This window comes from Brachyistius frenatus, unplaced genomic scaffold (assembly GCF_029030835.1).
Source record: "Brachyistius frenatus isolate BFR_SWC_R1_liver_20210118 unplaced genomic scaffold, ASM2903083v1 Contig_253, whole genome shotgun sequence".
NCBI lineage: Eukaryota > Metazoa > Chordata > Actinopteri > Embiotocidae > Brachyistius > Brachyistius frenatus.
The window spans coordinates 98206-125407 of record NW_027210852.1 but is presented as its reverse complement, the minus strand read 5'-3'; the positions used below and the strand labels follow the sequence as shown (position 1 = coordinate 125407).

The 27202-nt window shown below is 43.1% G+C and overlaps 2 protein-coding genes, 2 long non-coding RNA genes and 4 other non-coding genes across 12 annotated transcripts in view; all 8 read left to right on the top strand.

Moving 5' to 3' along the window:
• LOC138634178 (uncharacterized) overlaps positions 1-7890 on the top strand; it is a 34820-nt gene extending 26930 nt beyond the window's left edge. The window contains exons 2-3 of the long non-coding RNA XR_011311950.1: positions 7026-7303; positions 7864-7890. This is a non-coding gene — a long non-coding RNA (uncharacterized lncRNA). The remainder of the gene's footprint in view (positions 1-7025; positions 7304-7863) is intronic.
• Positions 7891-7905: 15 nt separating this feature from the next.
• LOC138634177 (uncharacterized) lies at positions 7906-11082 on the top strand. Of its 5 annotated transcripts, none has more exons than XR_011311946.1 (5): positions 7906-7998; positions 8267-8379; positions 8827-8938; positions 9627-9857; positions 10302-11076. It is a non-coding gene; the product is annotated as an uncharacterized lncRNA (long non-coding RNA). The 5 variants fall into 5 exon arrangements; XR_011311947.1 differs by lacking the exon at positions 7906-7998 and having other exon boundaries at positions 8005-8379; positions 10302-10559; positions 11019-11082; XR_011311948.1 differs by lacking the exon at positions 8267-8379 and having other exon boundaries at positions 7920-7998.
• LOC138634201 (small nucleolar RNA SNORA9) lies at positions 8261-8396 on the top strand. The gene has a single exon (XR_011311952.1). It is a non-coding gene; the product is annotated as a small nucleolar RNA SNORA9 (small nucleolar RNA).
• Positions 8966-9101, top strand: LOC138634203 (small nucleolar RNA SNORA9). The gene has a single exon (XR_011311954.1). It is a non-coding gene; the product is annotated as a small nucleolar RNA SNORA9 (small nucleolar RNA).
• On the top strand, positions 9739-9874 carry LOC138634202 (small nucleolar RNA SNORA9). Its single transcript, XR_011311953.1, has one exon. It is a non-coding gene; the product is annotated as a small nucleolar RNA SNORA9 (small nucleolar RNA).
• Positions 10441-10576, top strand: LOC138634204 (small nucleolar RNA SNORA9). Its single transcript, XR_011311955.1, has one exon. It is a non-coding gene; the product is annotated as a small nucleolar RNA SNORA9 (small nucleolar RNA).
• A 2476-nt stretch (positions 11083-13558) lies between the features above and the next one.
• Positions 13559-16075, top strand: rbm43 (RNA binding motif protein 43). The gene is made up of 2 exons (XM_069720847.1): positions 13559-13634; positions 13726-16075. Exon 2 carries the CDS (start codon positions 13726-13728, stop codon positions 14947-14949), a length of 1224 nt encoding a protein of 407 aa, XP_069576948.1. The 5' UTR covers positions 13559-13634; the 3' UTR covers positions 14950-16075.
• Positions 16076-17869: 1794 nt separating this feature from the next.
• myo1g (myosin IG) overlaps positions 17870-27202 on the top strand; it is a 51387-nt gene continuing 42054 nt past the window's right edge. Inside the window, exons 1-11 of the mRNA XM_069720859.1 lie at positions 17870-18345; positions 20810-21018; positions 22080-22173; positions 22381-22546; positions 24143-24196; positions 24371-24466; positions 24670-24786; positions 24925-25131; positions 25364-25509; positions 25625-25739; positions 26952-27122. Of these exons, the coding sequence (XP_069576960.1) occupies positions 18251-18345; positions 20810-21018; positions 22080-22173; positions 22381-22546; positions 24143-24196; positions 24371-24466; positions 24670-24786; positions 24925-25131; positions 25364-25509; positions 25625-25739; positions 26952-27122 (1470 nt within the window). The 5' untranslated portion in view covers positions 17870-18250. The remainder of the gene's footprint in view (positions 18346-20809; positions 21019-22079; positions 22174-22380; positions 22547-24142; positions 24197-24370; positions 24467-24669; positions 24787-24924; positions 25132-25363; positions 25510-25624; positions 25740-26951; positions 27123-27202) is intronic.

The window sequence follows — 27202 nt, the reverse complement described above, 5'->3', positions numbered from 1 at the left end:
GTAGATTATACCCCCCCCCCCCAAAAAAAAAAAAAAGAAAAAAGAAGCTTGCAGCACCATTAAAGCCTGGACAGCTTGACTCCTGACGGGAGGCGCAGTGACACCGCGGCCCCGATTTGAACAACACCCACAGGTAGGCCGAGAAACAGACGACCAATTATGAGCAGCAGATCAACGCGTTCCTTCCCGGACCTCCTCCCTCTCACCTGGCCCGCTGTCAAGCTGCTTGTTCTCTGCCTCCTCACATCTACTTCACAATTACTGCCTGTCTGATGGAGTGATAATCACTGCCGCAATCAAATCAGGCTTCCGACGCGCTCCCGTGTTTCTGCTGCGGCGCTGCAGTTTGTGCCAGAGTGCTGCTGCTCTGATGAGGGGCATGTGATCAAAACAAGAAGGAGAAGCCAAACCATCGAGGGCCTCGTTCAGTGTTACCGTCGGTCTCTCCCTGCCTCTGCTGCCGCACCAGGATTCACTGAATTAAAAAAAATTAAAAAAAAAAACACTGGAAAGGTTCAGTTCAAATCTCCGGGATCGGATTTTGAAAGTCTTTTTTTTTTTTTTTAAAGATTTTGCATCGGGTTTCTAGTCGACTCAAACAAATCTTTTATCACATCTTTTATTGCTCATTGTTAGTTGTTTGCAGTCATGCAGTTATCGTGAGCAGGTTCTCACGTAAAGCCGCCGCTGACCGCTGTTTTTCCTGCTAAAAATGGACGATGCCACCGGACGTAGAATATCATCTGCAGTTTGCGGGGATTTCACGAGAACCCAAACTTTGATACCAAGTTGATGTTAAAATTCTCCAAACAAGACAGTACGTTCTTTATGGTGCCACCGATGTTGTCGGTACTGGAACAGCTGAAGATGCGCCAGTGCTGGTCAGTGGCACAAATGCTCCCAAGTCATATTTATATATGCCACCTTCATGTATCTTTATTGAAATGTTTATTTAATATTTCCATTACTGAACAATAACAACATGTGGAATAACGACAAGTGACAACAAGGTCTATTACAACTCGTAGAATTTATTATTTTCTTTTTAAAATGTGTCGTTGAGAATCGTGAAATTTATTGTGGTATACATCCGTAATGACGATTATTCTGTCACAGTTCCTCTGAAAGTTAGATGTTAGTTGTTTTTTTTTTCCAAACCGCTGATTGTACTCTGATAAAAACTGAGGCATCACGTAACAACTGTCAGCAAACTGTTTTATAGTTCAACAGAGAAAATACATTTCAGCTGACTGCAGCATCTTAAATACAAGAGTCACGGTTCAACTTCTCATTAAACTTTGCTTTTTTATTCGACCAAGTAGTTTATAAAAACAATCAGGTGTCACAGTCAGTATCTTGCAACTGTTATTTCAGAACAAATAATAATCGATATTTCATATCTGTTGCTGCAAATCCCATTTTCTGTCTGGAGGTGCAGGTTGTTAGAATGAATTAGTCTACAAATATGCATGTTAATGTTGATTCGTCTTTTAATCTGTGGATATAAACGATCCACACATCCAAATAAAATCTCTGACTTAGTTATTTATAACTTTGGTATTTTCAAATAATGAAAAACACGATGAGATTTGGACACCTCCCCAGGCTGAACTTTAGCAAGCATGCAAGGTGGCAATTTGGAGGACATTGTGTGACTGTTTCTTTTATATTTGAGTGTAAAATTTTCCAAACAGGAAACTTGCGCAGACTTGCATTGTTGATCATTTTTATGATTAAGTGTAATAAAACCCCTGAGTAAAATTTTATGTCAAGTGGAGGAAAAATCCATTTTCAGGTTTGTACCTGAGTGTTTTTCCATCAGCTGAACTCAAATGTGAGAACACGAGATGGATCAGATGAAGTGTGTCAAATGCACGTGGATAAAAGCCCTCGCTGTCACCTGAGGATATTTCCGCACGCTCAGACGTATCAGTCTCTTCAGTCGGCATCACCCCACGTTCACCGCACGTGACGGAACAAAAACCCGTATTTCTTGTTTGTCCTGCTGGTTGAAACTCACCGCAGCCTTTGCATTATAAGTTGATTAGGAAAGTGGAAAAAAAAACAAACCTCATTGTAAGTACTTGACGTGTTCCTGGTATTTTTTTTTTTATTGACTCTTCCGGAATTGCAATAAAACGCAGCCGCAAAAACAATTATCACCTCCCATTTAAGTGGAGCAATCTGTTGCAAAGGATGTTTGAGCAGGCAGCAATTTAACTTAAATTTCTGGGAATAAAAATGCTCTTATCACTAATGCTTGAGAAATGCCATTTGGTGTGCAACGTGTTCTTGTTTTGTTTGCTCGGGAACAAAACGTTTTGATCCACTTGTCCTGAAATCACTCATGAGTAACACATTTTTCCTGCACCGTAGGCTGAGAAATCCAAACACAGCGTGCAGGAGCCAGCTTGAGGCGTCCTGCTGAGTAATGCCGCTCAGGACACAAAGACTGTCATGTGCATGACGTGTTCGTCTCAGACGGGAGTTAGTCCAGCGTCCTGACTCCAGAGGAAAAGGACACTAGCTGCACTCAAGATTGTTAACTCAAGATGTGAATTTTCCAGAACGAATGGGGCAGATGTGACGCCGGAAGGTGAGCCGGTGTGAGACTATCTGCCCAGTCATGAAGCCGGGACACCTTGTCATGCGATAAGACCATTAGAGAAGGATCTGGTCTCCTTAAATAACCCGGATTGAAGTCTTCCCTGGTGCCATGGAGAGAAAAAAAAGAAGGCAGGAGAAGCTGGTTAGGTGGTGTGAGAGGTGGGTAGAGTGGAGGGGGCGATGTGGTGGCACGCAGGAGGAGGAGGAGGAGGAGGAGGAGGAGGGGGAGGGTGGGAGACGAAGTGAAAAGCGGAGAGGCTGACTCAGAGTCACTGGGAGAGAACATCCTGCATTGAGTGCCGTGCAGTGTTAAGAGGCTGAGTCACCGTCCACGGTGGGGAGATCGTGTCCTGGAAAAAGTTCTTAGTGTGTGATCCAGCTCTCCATTTATGACCATGCACGCAAACCCACTGGATGCTCTTGTGTTTAAATCGGCCGGGGGTCCATGTGTGGAATTTGTTTCTTCGCGTTGTGTACAACAGAAAACAGAAAGGCGCCTGAGAAGTCTGGTTTTTTTTTTTTGTAACCTCTAAAACTCAGCTGGATGCTCTGGTGGATTCATGTTTGCAGACAAGAACATTACCGTGGTGATGTCAACGTTTAATAAAGACGGCTTAAATATTTCCATCTGTTATAATGCTGAAGCCATAAAAAAAAACGGTTTCTTGGAGTTGAATTTTCACCGGCTTAATGTTGCATAAGTTTCTTTTGTGGTTGCAAGCAAGCGGCAAACAACTGTGACGTTCCCCGTTGGCTTGTGAAATGCCGTTATGTAGCCTCGAAATTGGATTTTGGCCGTCGCCATCTTGCTAGTTCAGAGCCGTTTGGAGCCAAAGGTGAGCAAATGTGGACGAGCTGGGGAGGAGTGACCGTCGGATCTGACTATATCCGATTGGAAACCCGACCACACAGATAGCGGAAACCTGACTGCACCACAAGCCTGTCAGTCAAACAAACAAGAAACAAGGCTTTTTGAGGCCTCGGTTTTAATTAATGACGGGATTATTTTCAGATGAACCACCAGAAAACTAATAAGAAAAAGGGACTTTAGCTAACAAATTTAGCTGAGAACTTAAAAAAATTCTGGATTTTGTATTTCATGAGAGAAGTTGAATGGGAGTCAATGGAGCTGGAGGCTTTTTGGAGCCAACCTCTAGTGGCTCTCGGTGGTATTGCAGTTTGTGGCACTTCCCCATCAGCCTACTTTTTCAGACCCAGAAACTCCGTCCACTTTTATATACAGTCTGTGTTAGCAAGGTGTCTCAGATAGAAAGCATTAGCATTCATTTGAAGTTGTGTTTTTGGCCACCTGGATAATGAATCCCTGAAGGAAATATTGGTTTCTCTTGCTGTTATGTTCCAACATGTTCAACAGCTTTAGTTGCTAATTTTATCTGCCTACTGTTTGGTTGTGGGCAAATAAAGCTTTTTTTTTTTTTTGGCTCCAAACTGCTGCCTGTTGCTGCCAAAAACAAAACCAGAACAGTAAAACAAAACAGTGAAGTTGTGGGTCGTATTTGTCAAAACAAAGAGCTGAAAGATACCAAAATATTCCCAGAACTGAGGGAAAAGAGGTCTGATGATGGTTCTCTGTGGATTCATTATGAGCAGCTGCTTGCACTTGACCCACTTCTAATGTACAAATATGGATTTGTGCATCTTTAATTTTAAAGATGTAAAAATGTGAAATTAGCTGTTAAAAATTCCCACCACGTTAACTTTAAATCTAACGTTGTAACTCCAACCCGCCAGCTGTAGACCTAGTTTTGTGAACAATCCCCAGTTCCATTCAAAAATCCTGAAAACATAACATCAGCGAGGGACACTGCCTTGTCTAATTGTGAAATAATAACAGATATGAAAGTAAACATATTTTTTTGTAAGACCAGAGACTGAAACATGATATCCGATTTGTTTCCGGTTCTTTCGGTCACATCCCATACAGATGTTGTAACAGCAGATTCAAGTTTTGATCCTCTACTTGAACAGCATAAAAAAAAATATATACCACCTTTCTCCCTCCACCATGAAGATCAGGTGAAAAGGATTGCGTGCTCATTAAACTCGAAGTCTGAATCAAACCTCAATTACCCTCAAACTGCGGCCTCGCAAAGCTTCTCAAATCTCGGTGTGGTTTCATAAGCGCAGCTGAAAGCCGCTGAAACCAACCGGAGCCTCAGCTGCCCCTCAGCTCTCCTGGTTTCTCTGACGGAGCATCCAGATCGGACTGAACTGAGGGTCCTCGAGAAACTGCCCCCGACGCACCGACTCAGACAGACAGAAGGGGCCCTGCCAGTTCAAATTAAAGTCAGTAAAGTTAAAGTAGAGGCAGACTTTGCAGACCATTTGGCAATAATTTATGGCTTGATCGGACATTTACATTCACATTTCTGCTTCTCGAATCAATCAAAACCTGACCAAACACATTTTAATGAAATAAAAACTCACATTTTATACATGTTTGATAATCACAAGTTATTTATCAAACAACAATGCCAACAATGCTGGTTTTAAATTCTCAAATGTGATCATTTGCTGCTTTTTTAGCTGTTTTATGCCCCTGTAAAGTGAATGTCTTTGGTCCGGGAGCTTGTGATGATCTTTTTCAGTTTTCTCACAATCGTCGAGCTATTAATTATTTCTTAATCGTTAACTACAGCCCTGTCTCAGACAAGTTGGCGTCTCCTGGAACGTGGAGATGGTGGTCAGCTGACTGACACAAAGGCATTATTCACATGCCGACCCTGTATGGTTTAATGTCACTTACGTAACTCTCTCTCAAGTCTTCACCCACTTATTATACACTGCGTATATACTTCTGTGTAGACGCCACACAAATGCAGGATATAAACACTCTGCTGGAATTAAAACATGTGACAAAGTGATTCTGAGAAAACGCTCATAGGGTGGAGTTGTTATGTGATACTCCGGTGCGTCCTCAGAGCGCCACCTTTAACAAATCAGAGAGCAGTGACGACATTTGGAGCAGCAATCTCTGAACTATCTGCTTGCCGACAGGCCTTTAGGAAGATTACAGATCTAGTTTAGTGATGGGAGTGGTTTCTGTGATCAGGCCAATGAGTGCTTGAAGTTTGATTCAGCAGTCTTAACCTCTCTGGCCATTCATCTCGATTAATTCATTCACAAGGTCTTTGTTTCCCATTAGCAGTCCATAAGACTTTTATTCCAGATTAGACCCATCGCAGCCGCCACTTGGGTTTTAGAAAAACACATTAGAAACTCAGTATTTTTCTATTTCAGGTTTTGAAGTTGTTTAAAAGCATTCTCAACTTTTCCAGGAAAAAGATTTATGTACAGAAATACTACATTTTATGATAATCTTAAAACAAATATAGTAAAGCTCCATGGTTAAGTCATATGATGATAATAAAGTAGTCAGAGAAAATCTAGAAATATGGGCAAATACCAACCCAAAACACCTGCCTGGTTAGATACCACTAAATGTTAGTCAGAGATTATGTCTTTTTAAAGTTGGGTTAAACAACCTCATCTCAAGGTCCAATTTCCAGCTTTTTCTGGAGCTTTTTTCCATCATACAGTTGAAAGCTCCAGAAAAGTGGAGCTTGGTTGCAGTTGTTTTTGTCGAAATACTGTTTCCAAGTTCCGAAATAAATTAATTAACACCAAAACAAAGCGCTGAATGACACTAAAACTCTCAGAGCCCAGGAGAACTCAGAGTTTGTTGATGATCCTCCGTGGGTTCGTCAAGTGGCAACTTCAATATTATATGTAACCACTTAATCCATTGTTAGTATAAAACTATTGATTAGTTCAGATTTATACGTAACAGTAAAGAGTGAAAAAAATTCTACTGTGTGTAACTTTGAATTTCTGCCATCTCTTTCTAAAAATCTCAAAGTTCCCAGTAAAAATACTGAACATGTCAGTGGTAGCTACTTTCCTTCCTTATTGTGACGCATGAAAATAAAACTAATTTTGGAAAAGCATTTGTGGCTTAGAGTTATTTTAAGATCTCTGCTCAGAGGCTTGAGATGTGATTATCTGATTGGTCGAGGCTACCAAATCATTTCAAGCTTTGTCTGATCTGAGCTCGTTATGTTGTTGGTATTGTGCAGACGGGTTCATGCAGCAAAACAGACCCCATCATAAATTATCTTGGGACATAGCTGAGATATGATTATTCAAAAAGATCAAACCATGATATTTATTATTCTGTGGACACTTCAGAGACGGCGGGTGAAAGATAAACGCAGTGATTTCTTATTTATAGCTTCAACAGAAGGCGCTCTGAGGTTCCTGTTTTGGTTTGTTTTGCAAATTACTCAAACTTTATTTAAGGCTCGGACTGATGCAGAAAAGAGAAGCAGATAAAGCAGCCTGTGTTTTAGTCGAAACAACATTCATATTGTCAGTTTTGGATTCTCATTCGTATGCAGGCTGTGTCAGCTGGACGAGTGGTCAGCGTCACCGAAGGCAAACAAAGCTGAAATTCATGCCGGTTGTCTGCTGATGGTGCGGGGCCCCGACAGACGGCCGCTTATCTATGGCTCGTATTGTTGTACGGCAGAGCAGCGTGAGTCATCGACCGCGAGCGTTCTCCTCGTAGATGGTCCAGAGCTGCTGCCACCACCCACCAGCAACGGCTGTCCGAAGCCCTCCTACAGAGAAATAGTCCACGGTGGCGGTGAAAAAGCACTTTTCCAAATTCTTAATTGTAAGTCGGAACATTTTAATTGAAAAGTGGCATACACAGTATCCCTCTAACAAAATATATATGAAAAACACGTGGCTCTGTCCAAAAAAAACACTGAATATTTCATGAGCAAATAAGGAAAGCAATCTTCAGTGCAACGGCATCATGTGCTCAACTTTAATGCCAGTTAAAGCAAATTAGGAAGTTATTTTTATATGGTGTGACTATAATAAAGGAAATTTCCTTCCTGATTCTTATTTTGGACTAATTCCAATCAATTGTGAAATTTGTCAGACAACTTTATTTAGCATGATAGATTCCTACATGTATTCACCAACCTGTATATATATATTTTTTATTTTTCTTGTATTTATAACTGACTCCGTTTTGTAAACTTTACTTTCTTGTTTTTAATGTTTCTTTTGACCCTTCCTTTCAGTGCTAGTAAACCACAGTGTGACCTCTGTAACCTTTTGTAAAATGCGCTGTCACGGTTGCTTCTAATTCAAATGTACAGTATACCCTTTAAATAATTTGTCTTACCGTTTTCCTGTTGTCATTTCTTCTTTATTTATGCACAGGTCAAAGTTACATTTTTAAGATTTTCCATCTTTGGTGTTTTACTGCCCCCTGCCGGGAAACCCCCCGTACTAACAGTCTACTGACGTCACGTCCGGCGAACTCGTTCAGTTGAAGTCGACGGACGAACGTGGAAGGTGAGTTTGACGAATCCGCTTCCATCTACCTGAAATTACAAACGATTTAGAGTTTCTGACGTCGCGAAATGCTTTTAAAACTATTAAGCTGTTTTAAAATCGTAGTTTTGTTGGAAAATTTAGTTTAAAAAAAAAAAAAAGGTTTAAAGTCGGTGAAACGTGTTTCTTCCCCAGCTGTAACACAAACATGGTCACGTGAGTTTGTATTTCTTATTTCTAAGGGGGACTTACTTACTTACAGGCTGCGTTGTGTTTGTTGGTCCTGCAGACCTTTCCAGCGAGACTCAGCCTGCGGTGGTTCTGGTCTTTCCTGTTGTGTCTGCTAGAGAGACGTGGGGGTCGTTTGAGGCCCTGCCGCGGCTCCTCGCGGCGGGGTTATAGGTAGACCTCCGACAAACTTAGTAGAAGTTGTTATAAGTAATAAAAACTAAAAAAAAAACAGCCTGGTTTAATTCAAGTGCACTGTTGACTGATCTTAAGGGAAAACTCTTTGAACCTGCACCATTTGCATGTAGAAAATAATAATAATAATAAAAAGTTAAAGCCAGTCTACACTTTTTTTTTTTTGGTCTGCAGTTTCTATGATTGTGCAAGTCTTGTATGGTTTGTTGGGACATGTTTGTAAAATATTAAGACTGAACTGGAGGTCAGAAAGTTGATCTGCAAAGATTTTTTTTGATAATTCAATAATAATTTTAGTCGTTTCTTTAAGCAAAAATGTCAAATATTTCCTTTTTCTGACTCGCTAATATCAGGATTTGATGCTTTTTGTTGTCGCCTGACTGAAATCTGAATATTTCTCTGGTCTTTCTGTTTTGCTTCGTCCAGATGAAACCAGCTGGAATCTCCAGCGATGAGCGACCACGACGACGGCGGCGGCGCGCGAAGACGGGCGGCTGCCGTCTCCCGACGTGAACACGGCCCGCCAGACGTAACCATGGTGACGTTTCCCTTCCTGTAGTTTGTCCCGCAGACCTTTCCAGCGAGACTCAGCCTGCGGTGGTTCTGGTCTTTCCTGTTGTGTCTGCTAGAGAGACGTGGGGGTCGTTTGAGGCCCTGCCGCGGCTCCTCGCGGCGGGGTTATAGGTAGACCTCCGACAAACTTAGTAGAAGTTGTTATAAGTAATAAAAACTAAAAAAAACAGCCTGGTTTAATTCAAGTGCACTGTTGACTGATCTTAAGGAATTTGAAAACTCTTTGAACCTGCACCATTTGCATGTACTGTATGTAAATAATAATAATATATAAATATATCCTATCCAAAATCATGTTAAACAAATTGAAATGTCACACTTTAAACACACTTTGGGATATATATATATATATATATAACTTTTGAATATTGATTAACATGTGAATATTTATTTGCATGTAAAAAAAAGCCTGTCTACTCTGTTTTCAACAGTTGTTGGAATATGTACACGTTCACACTTGTAAAATATTGAGGCTGAACTGAAAGTCGGTTATCAACCGAAAATTGATCTGCAACAATTTTGATAGTTCAATAATCATTTGTCATTTCGAGCAAAAAATGTCAAATTTTTTCCGTTTCTGACTTTTTTTTTGTCGTCACAGCTGACCGTAATCTTTTTTTTGGTCTTATTTTTGTTTTGTTTGCGTTTTATAGATTTAAAACAGCTGGAACCTCCGTTGATGAGCCGTCAGCTGCTGCCGCCCGGTGACGTGAAGACGGCCCGCCAGACGTAACCATGGTGACGTTTCCCTTCCTGTAGTTTGTCCCGCAGACCTTTCCAGCGAGACTCAGCCTGCGGTGGTTCTGGTCTTTCCTGTTGTGTCTGCTAGAGAGACGTGGGGGTCGTTTGAGGCCCTGCCGCGGCTCCTCGCGGCGGGGTTATAGGTAGACCTCCGACAAACTTAGTAGAAGTTGTTATAAGTAATAAAAACTAAAAAAAACAGCCTGGTTTAATTCAAGTGCACTGTTGACTGATCTTAAGGGAAAACTCTTTGAACCTGCACCATTTGCATGTAGAAAATAATAATAATAATAAAAAGTTAAAGCCAGTCTACACTTTTTTTTTTTTTTTGGTCTGCAGTTTCTATGATTGTGCAAGTCTTGTATGGTTTGTTGGGACATGTTTGTAAAATATTAAGACTGAACTGGAGGTCAGAAAGTTGATCTGCAAAGATTTTTTTGATAATTCAATAATTTTAGTCGTTTCTTTAAGCAAAAATGTCAAATATTTCCTTTTTCTGACTCGCTAATATCAGGATTTGATGCTTTTTGTTGTCGCCTGACTGAAATCTGAATATTTCTCTGGTCTTTCTGTTTTGCTTCGTCCAGATGAAACCAGCTGGAATCTCCAGCGATGAGCGACCACGACGACGGCGGCGGCGCGCGAAGACGGGCGGCTGCCGTCTCCCGACGTGAACACGGCCCGCCAGACGTAACCATGGTGACGTTTCCCTTCCTGTAGTTTGTCCCGCAGACCTTTCCAGCGAGACTCAGCCTGCGGTGGTTCTGGTCTTTCCTGTTGTGTCTGCTAGAGAGACGTGGGGGTCGTTTGAGGCCCTGCCGCGGCTCCTCGCGGCGGGGTTATAGGTAGACCTCCGACATCATCTCACTCGGGTTTTGAGACGCGTGTTGTCCAGCTCAGTTGTTGTTTGTTAGTTTATCCACCGAAACGTGTCTTTTTTTATTTCCTTGAACTGGAGGAAGTCGAGTTAAAAATTTTTTTATTTTTTTATTTAATTCGGCTCAAGACGTCAAATATGACAACAAATGAGTCTTTGAATGTCAAGTCAAACCTGGACTTTCAGGCTCCGTGTTTTATATGGCAGACAACTGAAACGATTGTAGTTTTTATTTTATTCAACACTTGATGGTTTTTATTTGTTTTAAATGTCGTTGCGCTCGGTTATAATTTGGTCCTAACCTGGTGTGTGTACTGCGGTCAGTCATGTTATCAGGAGATGTGTCGCATAGTGAAGATAAATACGCAGGAACATTTGTAAAAAAAAAAAAAAGAGCATCTGAGAAATTCTCTTTTATTGTCTTCAGGGAACCGGAGCTCCCCGACCGCGCTGACGAGAAAACGTCACACGTGGTCGTGTGGATCGATGTTGTGCCTCGAAGCTTCAGGATTTCACCGGTAAGACTTTTGATGGCAGGTGACGACAACCTCCCATTTCCTCGCGTTGTTGTAAATTTAACTTTCATAAACTTTGTCTTCATTGTTCGTTGTCTGCAGATTTCATCCCTGAGAGCCGGACATTCATCTGCCGAAAGAAAACACAATTCATTTGGCTGTCTGAATGAAGCACCATCAAAAAGAAGACTGAAATGTGTTTTTTTTGAGGGATTTTCATGTGGAGTACATGTTTACCGAGTCATTTAAAGCATTTCATTTAAATTACTGACGGATTTGTGGGGATTAATAAAATATCTGAAAGAGTAAAACATCGTCTCGCGCCATTATTTCCACCAGATATTTTAGAAAAAGCAACGGCTCGGTTAAATATTTAATCACATTAGATCGAGGTGATCTGCTGCTGTGGAACAGGATTTTCGTGGACTTTGTTTGGCCAGCGGTAAACTACACGACGTGATTTTTAAATTAAAATCCACAAATCTGGATTCTGATGTTGCGTTTCAGCAGAATTCATTTAAATGTGCGTTCATCTGTTTCCTGATTTAAAAACACTGAACGAATCCAGTATCAGTGTTTGATAAAAAACGTAACTAACATCCTGACACGTCTTCACACAGAAAGAAAATGCTTCGAATATTGAACAATAGGCATTTATTTACTCTTGCTTCAAAGTTAATGTTATATTGACTGACATCCACAGGAGGGCGATGGTTCACCACAATCCTTCCTCAATCTTTCAGGACAAGTAATTGTTGATCTAAAATGTAATAAAATCACATTGATTTACCTTCTAACAGTCTTCAGCAGTGAAGATGGCGTGAATTGGGATTTATCACTTTTTGTTTCATCCCTCAAACTATAATATTATTATGGTACTTTTTACACTAAATTCAAATCTGTATTTAGAATTTTTCTATCGGGTCTTTTTTTTATTTTTTAAAGCGGTATACTGTATATATTATTCATAATAAAAGGATGTTTTATATAATTTTAATTATGTCAAAAGTTTGGTTTTATTGTGGAATGGATTTGTCACTCTGGACCGGACGTGACGTCATTACTTTCGGTTTCGTCCCGCCGTGTTGCGGACGCTGCTTTGGAGTTGGAAGTACTTGAAGTAAAGAGAAGTTATAAAGTAAGTAAGCAGCATGTCTTGACACCGCGGCCAGCAGGAACAAAACATCAACCGGAAGTCTCATAAATCAACTTCCTCTCCGGCGGCATTTTAAAAAGTTGGGAAACATTTGAAGCAATTTGGGAGATACTTACTTTTAGAAAACAAGACGTTTTTGCGCTTTGTAAACGCCGCATCTTTTCTGCACGTCTTATTTCTCACTTGCAATCATCATTCCCAGATGTTTTGCCTGCAAAATGTGCCTCACAAAGTAGACAGCTCGTGTTTCCGGCTCCTGACGTGAGGATGCAGACTCGGGGAAGCACGGTGGAGGTGCTCGGGGGGGGGGGGGGGTGCCAGATGTTTGGACGGCTGATAAAACTGCAGATTTATTTCCTCACAGCGAAGCACGGAGGAGGAGGAGGAGGAGGAGGTGCTGGAGGTGCGCTACCCCCCCCCCCACCTGTGATCAGCCCGGACGTGTTCCGGGAGGCAGACGGTGAGTCCTGCAGCTCAGCAGCTGCTCGTGAAACGAGACAGGTGAAGGTGAAGCCGCGGAAACTGGACAGACTGAAGACAAAATAAAATCAAACTCGAGTCGGGAGGTTTTCTTGGAAAATAGGACAACATTATTTTCGTCTTTCAAAATGCATTAACTCATCTGTGACCTTTTATCTCCCTCTACTGACCATTAGTACGACATGCAACAATATAAAACAAAAAGCACCTGAAGGGGTTTTTAAAAGTCTCGAATCAAATGTCTAAATGTCTCAACCTGCTGTGCTTGTTTCATTTTGTCCAGCCATCGGTCCTTAACTCAACCATGTGTCATTTAATGTCACGTGAGACCAAAACCTGCAGCTCTCGAGCCTATTTACTCAAAAAAATGTCTAAAATAATGAGTGGATCATCAATTTTGATGCAGATTCATTTCCATTCAAGGCATAAATCATATTTAACTCGTTATTTTTTGGCAAATTCACATCACTGCCAGTATGAATAGTGTTTATGCAAAAATATTCAGAGGATTATTTTTTTTTTTTTTTTTTTTTTTTAAACTCAGACCAGTTTTGTCCTAATCGGGGCTTCACTGAGAAAGTATGCACATTTATTTCTCCGAGACAGATGACTTTCTCAACAGCAAAGAATCTCAGCTTTCAAAAAGTAGTGGCACTGATATTTATGGCTTTTTCTCCTTCTGCGAATTTACACTAAAGTCTACAAATTTCTACAAAGATTTTTTTTTTCTCTCTCTTACATTCCAGAGTTGAGGTTATGAAATCATTTGTTTATCTGGTCAGGAAGTTTAATCTGGCATTTCGTCTCACAGTTGCTGCTCGAGTTTTGCGGGAGAGCCGTCGCGTCGGAGTTGAACCGTCAACGGTACCGTTTAACGGCGAAAGCGCCCGAGGTAACTGAGCCCCGCCAACAAACGCATTCATGGTTCTCCGTCTTATATATTTGGTCGTGACTCATTGTGCCCGTCTCTCCGTTATTCTCAGATGGATCTCCAAGTCGAGGCGACGGTGCGTCTGAACAAATTTCCAGATGAGGCCGAAGCGCTGAGAATCCTCAGGTTGCACCACTTTCAGAAGATCGACGACCTCGGCGGGGGTCAGGTGCGCGTTCGGGGTTGTTTTTCGAACCTCAAAGCTGCGAAGGCCCTTTTGGAGCAGCTGGTTGAGCCACCGAGCAAAACAACGCTGCGGTCGTCCTCGCCCCTCCCGACCTCCGGAGCCGTCTCCAAATACTACCACAGTACTGACCGAGGCAGGTCGCCGTCCAGGGACGAGCCTCCGCGTGCTTCTCCATCTTCACCCGCCGCTTCTTCTTCTTGTTCTTCTTCTTATGCGTCGGCCTCCTCGCGCAGCCGTCCAACCTCTCAGGGGTACGGAGCTTCCTCCTCTTCGGACCGGCGCGCCTCACGCAGCGCTGCGAGGTTGTCCTTCGTCGTGGATTCGGACGTGTTCAGGTACGCCCAGCGGCTCCGGGCGAGAGACATCGAAGACATCGTGAACGCCCACGACGTCAGGATGGACGTGCAGGATGGCGACGGCAGATCCGAAGTCACTTTACTGGGCAGGAGCTCGTGGACGGCGGCCGGTAAACTGCGGAGCGTCCTGGATAACCTCAGCAAGTCACTGCGCACGCAGGAAGTTCCTCTGGAGGACGTGAATCGCAAAGGCCGGGCGCTTCTGGAGACAATCCGGAAAAACCGAAACGTCTACTCGTCCGTGCTGGTGTACGAGCTGAGCGACGGGCTTCACCTCGTCGGCCCGTCGAGCGAGAGCTACGAGTTGAAGCAGAGGCTGCTGGGAACGCCGGTCGGGGGACGCGCGGGAAGGAGCGTCGACAGGAACTCCAGTAGGAGGAGGACCAGCTCTCTGCCGGCGACCGGTCGGAAGAACGCGGACGGAGAAAGCAGGGACGTCGCTCGTCCGCCTCCTGCTGGGACGCCTCCGGGCCCATCCGAGCGGCAGGGCGGTAAACGGGGAGGTGTGGAGCCCCAGCAGGGAGCCGCCGCCCGGCACGGCGCAGCTCTGAGGAGGAGGAGCCACTCCGAGTCCCGGAGGACGACGGAAGCAGAAAGAGTTAGTGGACGCGCACAAGAGAGAGAGAACACACGTCCGCCTCCTCAAGCGGCTGGAAAAAAAGTCCCGCAATTAAAAAAATGCCTTTTCACTCCAAAAATTATAAATCAGATAATTAGAAACTGTAAAAGATGAGCAGAAAAGCTCCGAGAACGACAGAAATGAATGAATTTATGTTTTTGCTCGTTCTTATTCGGGAGGTTTGATGTTTTGTTTTAGAGTCCAATTGACGCTGGATGTTGAGGACGATACTGAAACCAGATTTTAAGCTTTGAAGAAAGAGTAAAAAAAGAAAAGAAAAAAAAAAGCCATAGTCACTTCTTTTCCGAAATGAAAACGCTGATGCATGCTGAACACGGAGATGGTTAGCCGAGCTAAGACTAAAGACTGGAGACGAGGGGCGAACCAGCGAGTCTGCTTCTGTCCAAGAGGGACAAAATCAGAAGCAACTTTAAAGCTTAGAAATAAACACACGTTGTTGTTTGTTTAATCCACCAAACTGTAAAATCAGCACGATCTTATAATGATGATCATAACATTTTCAGTACTGTCATGCTGAAATGCGTTTTCAGTAGCCAGTTTTTTTTTAATTTTTTTTTTTATATGTTCCCAGAAGTTATTTCAGAGCAGGACAAAGTGCTTTAAAAACATTATTCACATGTTTTGCGGTGATATTCTTAAAACGTCTTGAGCTAACGTTATCCTACCTTTTATAAATCAGTCGTTGAAGGAAATAAATCACCTTCATAGGTAATTAGATGAACTGATGACAGGATGTTTTGACTCTCACATTGTACTCTTTTCATTTTAAAATATTTGATTATATGCAAACAATAACATTATGTGCACGTGACTTACTGATGATCATAGAGTCTAATATTACAGTATATTATGTATTTCGTTCAACAGTCGGTTATTTACTTATTATTAGTTACCTGCACTTAAAAATGTAAAAACAAAAATGCAAAGCGTAATTAAATGACACAAATGGCTTTTGAAACGACCAACATTAACAATGAACTACGTGGTTGACTTGAAGGATGTTTGCCCGTTATTTAGATGTGAAAACGACACGTACGCCTCGTATCTCGGCGCTTGTGCTCTTCCATCGCCGCGGATGCGGAGCTTCTGTGCGTTTGCGTTTGTGTTGTCTCTGTAACATCTGAATTAAACATCTAGACGGAAACAGACGAGAGGAAGCCCGAGGAGGAAGCGGGAACCTCTGTGACGACGGTCTGAGCTCACGACGGGAGAGGAAGCGCTGAAGAGGATTTAGTGAGGTTTGAATGGATCTTGTTGTCATTCCACAGTAAAAGTAAATATCTTTTTTTTTTTTTAAATTAGACACTTGAAGAACCGTGCAGGATGTCAGGAAGCAGATGAACAGTAAAAAAAAAAAAAAAAAAAAGTCCCTTTACTCGTGTAGTTTGGTGTTGGTATCAAGTGTGCATTAACTTGATCACTTGAACAGCGCGGCACTGATGACTACGCTGTGACTCAGAAGACCTTCCTCTGACAGTAATAACTAAAACTCACCGCGGGATGGTGAGACATCGCCCCTCCACCTCCCAGCCCACTGCTGCGGTTTTCCCCTGTTAATTTGTTAGTTAGCCGTTTCACAAACTCAACAGGAAACCTGATGAACAAACCTGAAGACCGAGGATCCGTGAGGAGGGTGGAGTTTACAGTTTATCTTGAAGACTTATTTCACCCAAATTGCACCAGTCGGAGGATGAACTTTTGCTCAGTTGTCAAGACATTTTCATCCCTGTTGATTTGAAGATTTACAAGTAACATTGGACATTTTAAGATTTGGAGAAACAATCAGCACTCATGAGTATTCAACCATATCCAAATCCTACGAAAGCTCAGGAAATCTTCAGTTTCCATGTTTTTGTCACACTACAAAATTGCCTCAACATCACTACAAAACATTTAAAAGAAAATAGGACGTTTGTGCAGTTTGGGTGAACTGACTTTAAATTTTAAGTAAGAGAAATGTCACCTGTGAGGACTGCACTCTAAAGCACCTTCTTGAATTTGAGCAACAGCTTTAGGGTTTCTACACAAAGCAGCTGCTTATGCTTATCACAGGCTCTATTCATTAAACAGACAATGCAGGCGTGGATTTAGCTTGTCATGAAAAAAAACAAAAAAAACAGCAACATCTGAGTCATGCAGAGAGCCGTGTCACTTGTCTCTGCTCGAAAAGATAAACTGCAAACTGCACAGACATGTTGGAGATGAAGGACTAAAGTGAAGTTCAACACGAGTCCATCCTGTTGCAAATGTGATGATGCATTGGACTGAAGGAGCTTCTAGTTCAAGCGCGACATGTTTAGCACTTTTTTTTTGTTTCAACGAGACCTCAACCATGAACCGCAAATTAGGAGGAAGTTACGGAATATTTTTTTTATCTGGGTAGATTTTTTTTAATTTGTAGTTAAGTAAACAACAGCACAGGAAACATGAGGAAAGATCATTTTGTTCTTTGTTAATCACCGTTCGGGTTCCTCTTTCTTCCTGTTCCCTCTTTAACGTAAAGATGGCTCATACGGTTGAAACTCACAATATAAAAACTCTTGGGAGTTCAATCGGGGACAACTGGTCAGAAAAAGTGAGAAACAGTATTTAGCCCAGCGGCTCTCCTGTGATCCGAAACGTTTCCGAGTTCAACAAAAAAGGTGAAGTGGTGTGAAAAGGGATTTGGAAACCACCTGCCTTAGTCAGCATTTAATCCCACACACCTACAAACATACATGTGTCTTACAGGAAACACTGTGCTGCTGAAAAAAACCCCCAAAAAACCTTGTCTCCACCATTTAAAAACAGACTCCCAGCTTGGCTCTGCTGGTTGAGGGGAAACCCTCAGGGACGTGTTTCACTGCCGATGCCGAGTTAAGAAAGGAAATGCCACGATCGTTCCCAGAGGGCGAAGGCCATTTTCTACCCTCAAATTAGTAAGGTTAACTTCTCTTGTTTGGCAGAAGGTCAGATGTGGTTCCCTGTTTCTGGGAAGTAAAAAAAAAAAAAAAAAACCAAAAAAACCACACAAGAAACAAGGCAGAAAGGACGATCGACGCAAAACCCCTGGTTCAGTGACGGTTTAGAAATTTGAAGGTCTTGTGGCAGGAAGAGAGAGGCAGAAGAGGATGCAGAAGTGGCGTGAGCTTTTAAAGATAGCCTCCTGTTATTTGTACAGATCTGTGTGAGGCCATAGGCTGAGTGACAGGATGACGTGCTGCAGCTTGTAGACCACAGCCGAGCCTCCACCACAGATCACGACACGCCTACAGCGCGCGCACACTGTCGGCACTACCGGGGCCCCAGAAACCAACCATACTTCTCTTTCTTCTTCCTTGAGCTGCTTTCTGTTCCCCTGTCTGTCTTTTATTTTGTGTGCCAGTGTGTCTGTGCTCAGCGACGGCCGACAAGGATGGCGGAGCTGGAGGGCCTGGAGTTTGGGAAGTCCGACTTTGTGCTCCTGGATGAGGTGGCGATGGAGCAGTTCATGGAAAATCTGAAGTTGAGGTAAGGCCTGAGATACTGTTAGAGAGGAGGAAGGGAGGGGCGGGAGGTGGAAGCAGCTGGAGATGCAAAAAGTTACGCTTCATTCAAACTGCACATTTTTTTTACTCGTCTGTGTGAAGTCAGTATTTGGATAAGTTAAATGAAAGGAAAATGAGACAGATGAAGGTGAATACTGTCGCGATAACAGTTTACTTCATATAAAAACTCTGACTTCCCAAGTTGACATCTTGATGTCTTCAAAAGCAAGAAGCTAAGAAAGGTCGTAAAACATCAAACATAAAGAGAAAAAAAACTACACAGCGCACGCATGAGTCACTTCTGACTCCACTTTCCCGCTCAGCCTCGGGGTTCAAATAATCGCTCGTGGTCGATCCGATCATCACAACTCCACTCGTGTGAACCAAATGAAACACATGACACAAGAGCTATAATCCAACTAGTCCCACCAGACCTGTCCAGCTAAATATACAAATATCATCCTTTATTGTTCTGTCTTGTGTCGTGATGTTTGAGAGGTGTAAACGCTTTGGGATTTCACCCTTTCCGCTCGTCTCTGCTGCCAGAAACCATTCTCACTTCTTCCAGCGTCTCTGGGTCGTCATGTCCTCGGTTCAAACCGTGTGACAAATCGCACAGCGGTTTGGCACGTCTGACATCATCCCGAGAGATGAGCGGAGGCAGGCTAACACCAAAATGTCAAACAATATGAAATAAGCTCTAGATAAGAGAAGTTCTCAGTTGACGTGTGCGCGGCAGATGGCTGTGAATGAACATTTCTCACAATAGTCTGTTTGCCACCATTCATGTTTGACAGTTTCATCAAACACACACACTTGATCAGACTTGCCTGGTGGTGAAGCACGAGCTAAAGTTTGTGCCAACTTCAGTGATTTGCTCTACTTTTTCTGACCCACCGCACTCGGTGGGTGTTTGAGGGCTTGTTTCTACAATACACAGTATTTTACAACCTTAATGAACTGAATAACGTTACTGTAAACAAGCCGGGTGTTTATTTCTGCTCAGGCTACGCTCGTTGCATTCTCCAAATTCAGGAATAGCGAGGCCGGATTTCTGAGGACGTATTTTGAGGAGACTTAAAAATCGGGCCTCCTGGTCCAAACCTGTGGATGTATTATTTCTACATAGGTGAAGCAGCTGCAAAGACATTATTGCATCTGAATAAAATGCAATATTAAACTAATGCTAATTTAAAATGGTGCTTTGTTGGTTTGTGTCTGGTTTAAATGAACAAACTGCAACACCTATAATGCCACAAAAATAGCTTATTTACACTATTTAAAAAAAAAAAATGCCAACAGTAGCGCTAAACATGCCTGAACACGTCCAAGTCGGAACAACTAAACCACAAGAAAATAGCTTTTAAACTTCACTTAAATGTTGCTGCATTACACACACAGTCCACAAATGCAACCATGCAAAGAATAACATGGAGAAAGGTTTGCCGTGTGATAAATTAGGCTTAATGGGTTCATAGGTTTGTTAGCCTCAGACAACGAGTTTGGTTTACGCGAGCCGCATGATGACCGGCTTGGTTAGCAATAAACAAACCGTATAAAAATTAAACTGACAAATCAGAAAACAGTTTTAATTCCAAGAACGAAATGGCGCGATTTCGGTGATTAGATTGGTGTCCCGGATGGAAATCGCTGATACGGTGAGCAGCGCGGCCGTTCAGAGTGGCTAATTTCTGTTTTTACTTTCAGTCAGACTTGAAAAAAAACAAACATGTAAAATGATTAATGTAAAAATCAGGTTTTATTTATTTATTTTTTTTTGGGGGGGGGGGGGTTGTTGGGAGCTCGTGCCGGTCACTCCGTCACACACTGTTCGCTTGCTGCGTTTGTGTGCCTCCTTGTTTCCCTGAATCTTTACAACACAGGTGTAAACTGCAAAGTCAGCATGACCCACAGTCAAAAGTCCCATTCACGTTGACAACTATTCTCCAAAACGTATTCGGTCTACAAACCTGGGCCTCGGACTTGAGATGCAGCTCGTGTGTCGCTGAGCGTGACACGTTCGCGTCGTGCTCGGTCACCAACTCACCGACGGTCAGACCTGCAAGCGTACACGCAGCAAAATGTCAGGTGGTACTTAAATTGAGAAACACATGTAACCTTTTGCGGCATGTCAGTTTTTACCCCACTGAGCTCAAGAAACCCGCAAAGGTTTAGGCAGGGCTGTGGCGGAAGACTTATTTCCTGCTTTCATACACTCGCGTGTCGTTTCCTGTCAGCTATCGATGACATAAAGGTGCATGGTGTTCTCAGAAACCTTTTTTTTTTTTTTTTTTTTTTTCATGGGCGTTGTGAAAAAGTCGCGGTTCATACATGCTTGCGTGTATTCACAATAAATGCAGCCCAGAATATCTGTGTGCCCACCGCGTGAGAAATAACGTGTGAATAACGGCGTCCGTGACACCGCTGACTGTCTTTCGTCTGGTTAGGTTTGAGAAGGGCCGAATCTACACCTTCATCGGAGAAGTGGTCGTGTCCGTGAACCCGTACAGACAGATGGACATCTACGGCAAAGACACCGTCGATGCGTACCGGGGCCGGGAGCTGTATGAAAACCCTCCTCACCTGTACGCGGTGTCCGACGCCGCCTATAAGGCCATGAAGAGGCGGGCCAAAGACACCTGCATCGTCATATCAGGTCCGTCTCTTTCGTGCTCTGCAACTTCTCTACGGTCTATGGTTTGCAATAAAGTCCACGGTTCCGTCATCGCAAACTTTTGCTGCTCTTCTTTGGTTTCTCTCTGTCATCGTTGTACAGATTTGATGAATAGTTGGAACAAGTTGGTTCTTTCAGGTTGCCTTCATAAGATTTTATTGTCCAACCAACAGATAAAACCCCCAATTTTCAGTTTACTCTAACAGAAGACAAAGACAATCATTGTACAGGCTACAATTTAGGAATTGTCTGTAAATAGATGATGTGTCTCGTAGTGCTTTCAGGGTGTCGTCTGTTTGAACTTCTTCTTTTGGGATTTTGTCAGAGAGAGCTCGACTCCACTGAACTTTTAGGTATTTTAGAAGGTTTATTTCCTCTTTTTTTGTGTGTGTGTGTGTGTGTCAGTATGAATTCTCCTTTCAGCTTTTTAAAATGCAAAAACAAAATCTTTTACCATTTTTGACGAGGTTTCGGTGCAGTTAGATGTTAGCCCGTCTCTTATCAACAGAGTCCGCAGGTGTTAAACATTTTCAGTCATGTATAAGGAAACAGAAAAACTTAGCTGAGTTAATTGTGCTCACAGGCAGTTCTGCTGTTTAAGAGCTGAAGTGGACAAGTGGACTTTCTACTTGATGGTGACATTAGTGGAAGTTATTAATTACTCATCGGGAAGCGTGGCTGTTTGTAACTGTACCAAATAAACTAGCCAGCTGTCGAGCTGCTTTCCGGTTCGTTACTTTGCTTTGCACTGAAGATTGGGTCACTATTATTAACTCCTTATTAAATATTGGACGTCACCAGTCAGTGTCACTTATCTCCCTGTGAGCAGTTGCTAACCCTAAAATTTGAAACTTTTCTTTTTAGTGGTCGTAACACAGGTTGAAAACGATGAAAAAAAAAAATCTTGCCATAGGCCAACGTGTGAATGTGAAGCTTCCTCTACTTGCTGCGGACGGGGAAATAAAAAGAGTAAAGAGAAGTTGTGTGAATGGTGTCATTTGGAGATTCTTCTACGATGTGAAATCTTTTTTTGGTGTTTTTAGGTGAAAGCGGAGCGGGAAAAACAGAAGCCAGCAAATACATCATGCAGTACATTGCAGCCATCACAAACCCGAGCCAGAGGGCGGAGGTGGAGAGGTGAGTCCTGGCGTGGTCGTTAGGGTCGAGAGTCACGTGATGGGATTCACCGAGGCAGCGCTGTAAACTTTAATAAACATCTGTATCTACAACCGGATGTGAGGATAGATCATGTCACTTTCTTCTGTTCCTCTGACTCCCCTTCTCCTCCCTCGTGGCTGTTCCTCACACATTTCTATCAATGGTCGCCGCGGTGCGATAAATCAGCGTGAAGAATGTGCTGCTCAAGTCCAACTGCGTGCTGGAGGCCTTCGGGAACGCCAAGACGAATCGCAACGACAACTCCAGCCGCTTCGGCAAGTACATGGACATCAACTTCAACTTCAACGGCGATCCCACCGGAGGACACATCAACAACTACCTGCTGGAGAAGGTGAGAGGAAGGAGGCGGGAGGGATGATGGAGGGGCTTTAACTGCAGACACGAGACCTTCACACTGAACCTCTGCAGAAAAGTACTGAAAAGTTCTGCTCATTTAGTTTTTAAATGACTACCGAACATGAATGTTTCATGAGGTGATGACAAAGAGGTGCGAGGGAACATCCGTGAATAGATGTGTCTGTGAAGCCGTCGTGCTGCCGCTGCCGCGCGTTAATGAATGGCTCACCTGGGGGTTCTCGATGCCGCTGTATTTATCTGCGCTGTTAAAGAACCGTCTGGCACTCAGAACCGGTGTGAATGATGGTGCCGTGATTTATTCTCAGAGGGCAGAAATAGCCACGCTGTCTCCAAGCCGTCGGGGTGCAGTCGGAGTAGTGCAGCTGTAGACGCGCTCCCTCCCGGTTGGTTTGAAAGTGTTTGTCTTAAAGGAAAAAAAAAAAAAAAAATCCCAAACTGAAACGCTTTAACATCGTTAACGACGAGGGATTTTGTTTTATTGCTACAAAACTAGGTGGTCCGGCCTTTTAGTATCAATCCCTCCAAACCAGAGAGCGAGCACCTTTGTTTTAGACATAACACGTGTCAACAGAGTTCAGCAACCTCCCGGGAAAATAACGATGTTTGATGAATGAAAGTGACACTTGACGTGTTCCCTGGTTGCTTTCACATTTTCTTTTTTGGCCTCAAAAACCTGCGCCGACCCTTTTTGGAGATGCGTTGTTTGTCTTGCGTTGCCTCCAAAACTCGCACAACCGACATCCGCCCTTTGGGAAATTCTGCCAACTTGTCACAAAACATCATTTTACCTCAGAGTCGAAGGTTACATGATGAAATCGGGTCCGTGGTCAAATTCGTGTATTGTCATTTGTGAACATAGAAGTACACAGTTGAACAAAATGTTGTTCCTCACTGACGAAAAGTACCACCAAACAAGATAAAAAAAAATTAAAATAGAAGTAAAAGAAATAACAAAAACAACAACAAAAAAGACAATTATAAGTAGAAGAACCACTGCTGGTCTGACTGCTGACATTTAAAGTGCGGGAACTGTGATGTTAAAAAATATATCTATATAATATAAAAAGATGCCAGTTAATATGTTTGTACCGACTGATGTATTATTTTGTCTCACTGACATTACAAAACCACAAAATATTTTATTTCCTTTCCTTTCAGCGCGTTAAAAGAAACAAATTCTCATATTTGAGCAGCTGAAACCATTGTTAGTTTGTGATTTTTACTGACAAAATGATCAAGTATCAAAATAGTGACTATTTGTTGGAGTTCTAAGAAAGTCACTCACTTTCGGTCAGTAGATTATTAGTCTTTCCTCCTGTCGGGAACCCATCGAGCTTTGAGACAAGCTGACGTTCATCCTATCGGGTTTGTTGAAAGGCGATTTTGAGAAAAGCTAAAGTCAGAACAGGCTTGGACGACTGACACAACAAACAGCACTTCACTTTGAAGAAAACAACAACAACTCCTGGAACATCTTGGCCACCACAGAATCGTTGCGCAACAGTGCTAAGAGCGTCCGCGGATGGATGTTCGGTCTGTTTTCCGTAATCTGTTTTTTTTCCTGTTCAAGTCCAGGGTGGTCCAGCAGCACGACGGCGAGAGGAACTTCCACTCGTTCTACCAGGTGAACTGCTGCTGCAAAAACATCATCGTTACAACACGAACACATTCACGGCTCGGTGAGCTGTACAAACCAACCACCGCTGTGACAAAATGAAAAATGAAACCTCCCCCACTCCCTCCCCCCCCCCCCCCCCCCCAAAAAAAAAACCCTGTCATGTTTGCGGTGTTTTCACAGCTCCTGCGTGGAGGCTCTGATGAAATGCTGGAGTCTTTTCACCTGCAGAATGATGCTGCTGTTTATGCGTACACCAAAGAGGGAGCTGCAACCACTGTGAGTTTGTCATCTTTAGAGTTTTAGTTGAAGAGGAAACACAAGATGAGCTATTTGAAAAAATGTAATGAATTTGTTGTATTTTCTTAAGAATAGTTTGAAAAACTCCTTCTGCCTTTGAGAAACAATGTTTTTGCAAAACCGTTTTTTTGTGTGTTTTTTTTCTTTTTCTTAATATACAAAGTCCTTTTTATTTTTTCCAGAGCTCCAACAACGATCGCTCGAGCCACAAAGCGGTGATGAGCGCACTGGAAGTAATCGGCTTCTCCGAGGAGGAGATTTCCTCCGTTTACCAGATCCTCGCCTCCATTCTGCTTTTGGTAAGTTACAGCGTGGTTTCTTAAAAGATAAAGGCAGGGCGATGCGCATCCTATCATATCAAAGGATTACCACGACACACATGTATAAGGTGAAGAGTCTACGAGCATCAACGAGAAGGTAATGGTTTTATATTCCAGGGCGAGCTGCAGTTTGAGAGTGACGGCGAGAACGTCCAGATCCTGGGACTCGAAACCGTGAACCACATCTCGGAGCTGACGGCCACGGACCCGGAGAGCGTCTGGAAGAGCCTGCTGTTCCGCACGGTGGCCACCGGCGGCGGCGAGGTCATCGAAAAGGGACACACGGAGCAGGACGCCTGCTTCGGACGCGACGCTTTCGCCAAGGTGCTGTTCACACATTTACAAATCACGCGGGCCCGCATTTCTTCTGGCAAAATAGCTTGTCGGGACGAGACTTACGGTTTATTGAGAATAATCGTTTTACAGCTCCTGAAGGTGTAGAAATGATGTTAACATCATCACTGTGACGTGCTCTCCTTTTATCTCATTTTCACAGTTGTCACATTATTTACATCTCCTGCTCTGTTAAACACACCCTCCTCTCTCCGTGCTGCAGGCCCTCTACGAGAGGCTCTTCGGCTGGATCGTAAGCCGCATCAACGGCATCATTGAAGTGAAAGACTACAACCCAATGCTGCACGGGAAAAACACCGTCATCGGTGTGCTGGATATCTACGGCTTCGAGATCTTCGACAACAACAGGTTCCGTTTTATTTCCTGCTTTTTTATTTTTATTTTTTTAACATCTACTACATTTATCTGCCGTGTTTGATGATGTTGCTGAAGGGTTTCGTTCCTCTGCTGTTGTTGTGGACAGTTTTGAACAGTTCTGCATCAACTACTGCAACGAGAAGCTGCAGCAGCTGTTCATCGAGCTGATCCTGCGACAGGAACAGGGCGAATACCAGAGAGAGGGCATCCCCTGGCAACATGTGAGGAAAACACAAACAGCGACACGTGAACGCAACATGCTCACATCAACTCGCACTGATTCACAGCTGATTCTGCAATTTACAGTCTGTTCAACATCCAAAGACACCGCAGGACACATGTGTTGTGTGTATTGGTGTGTGTGTGTGTAGAGGTCAGGGAGGTGGACGGACGGCGTGGTTTCACTTCAAGACCAGCCTCCTGGATTGAAATCGCATCAACAGTATTTCTCCAACATAAACCGAACTCTTAGAGATCAGAAGAGGACGTATGTTATGAATTATTTGCAGATGCTTTAAAGAAACTGCAGACTGTATATACAGAGTGGACGTAGCCTCTGAGTCTGAAAAGTGAGGCCAACGCAGAAGTGCCATGAAGTGCAATACTACCGAGGGCCACTTCGGGTTGGTTCCAAAAAAGTCTCCGGCTCCATAGACTCCCATTCACATTATATAATGAAATACAAAGACAAGGCATTTTTCCCACAAGTCATAATGGTGTCATTGGCTGAAGTCTCTCCTCATTATCATTTTTCTGGAGGTCCATCTGAAAATAATCCCATAATTTATTAGATATTACGCCTCAAAAGTGGTATGTTTGAGGACGTGTCTGTTTGATTGACAGGCCTGTGGTGCAGTCGGGTTTACACTATAGGTGGACACGGCGTATTGTCTTCGGGTTCCCAATCAGATCGAGTCAGACCCACCGCTCAGCTCCTATCCAGCTCGTCCAAATATGATCACTTCTAGCTCCAAAACAGCAACATGGCGACAACTGAAATGCAAACTTAAGGCTACAGAGCTGTTGTTCACCAACCAATCGGCGACGCTTGTTTAACACAAGGATTAGTTGTTTTTGGTGTAAATTGCCACAAAATAAAACGATTTCTTTTACACAAATATTTGCTGCTTGAAAGAAAAACATGATCCGAGCAGCATTATTTCCTCCCTCATGCTCCTTTTAATGCAAAATAGCTGCATATGAGTGCAATATTTGTGAGCTACGGTGGCAATTGACATCGGGCACACTCGTGAGTTGATAAGAGAAGCACCACGCAGGCATTAACTCACACGCACATTGTGATTACACACCCATCAAACCAGAACAAAACAACACACATACAGTCAGAGCACGCAAAAGCACAAACTCTCTCGTGCAGTAGCCGGAGTAACTGTTGGATTGATAAAAAAAAAAATGGTTCTCTTTTCGTGCAGATTGATTACTTCAACAACCAGATCATCGTGGACCTCGTGGAGCAGCCCCACAAAGGCATCACCTCCATCCTGGATGAAGCTTGCCTCTCTGTTGGTAAAGTCACGGACACAGTCTGCCTGGAGAGCATGAACACCAAACTGGCCCAACACCCCCACTACACCTCCCGCAAGGTGAGAGCAAGTCACCACGTCTGTCAGGCCTCAGCTCTTTTCCTTATAAGACATCCCATAGGAGCTTTACCATAGCTTGA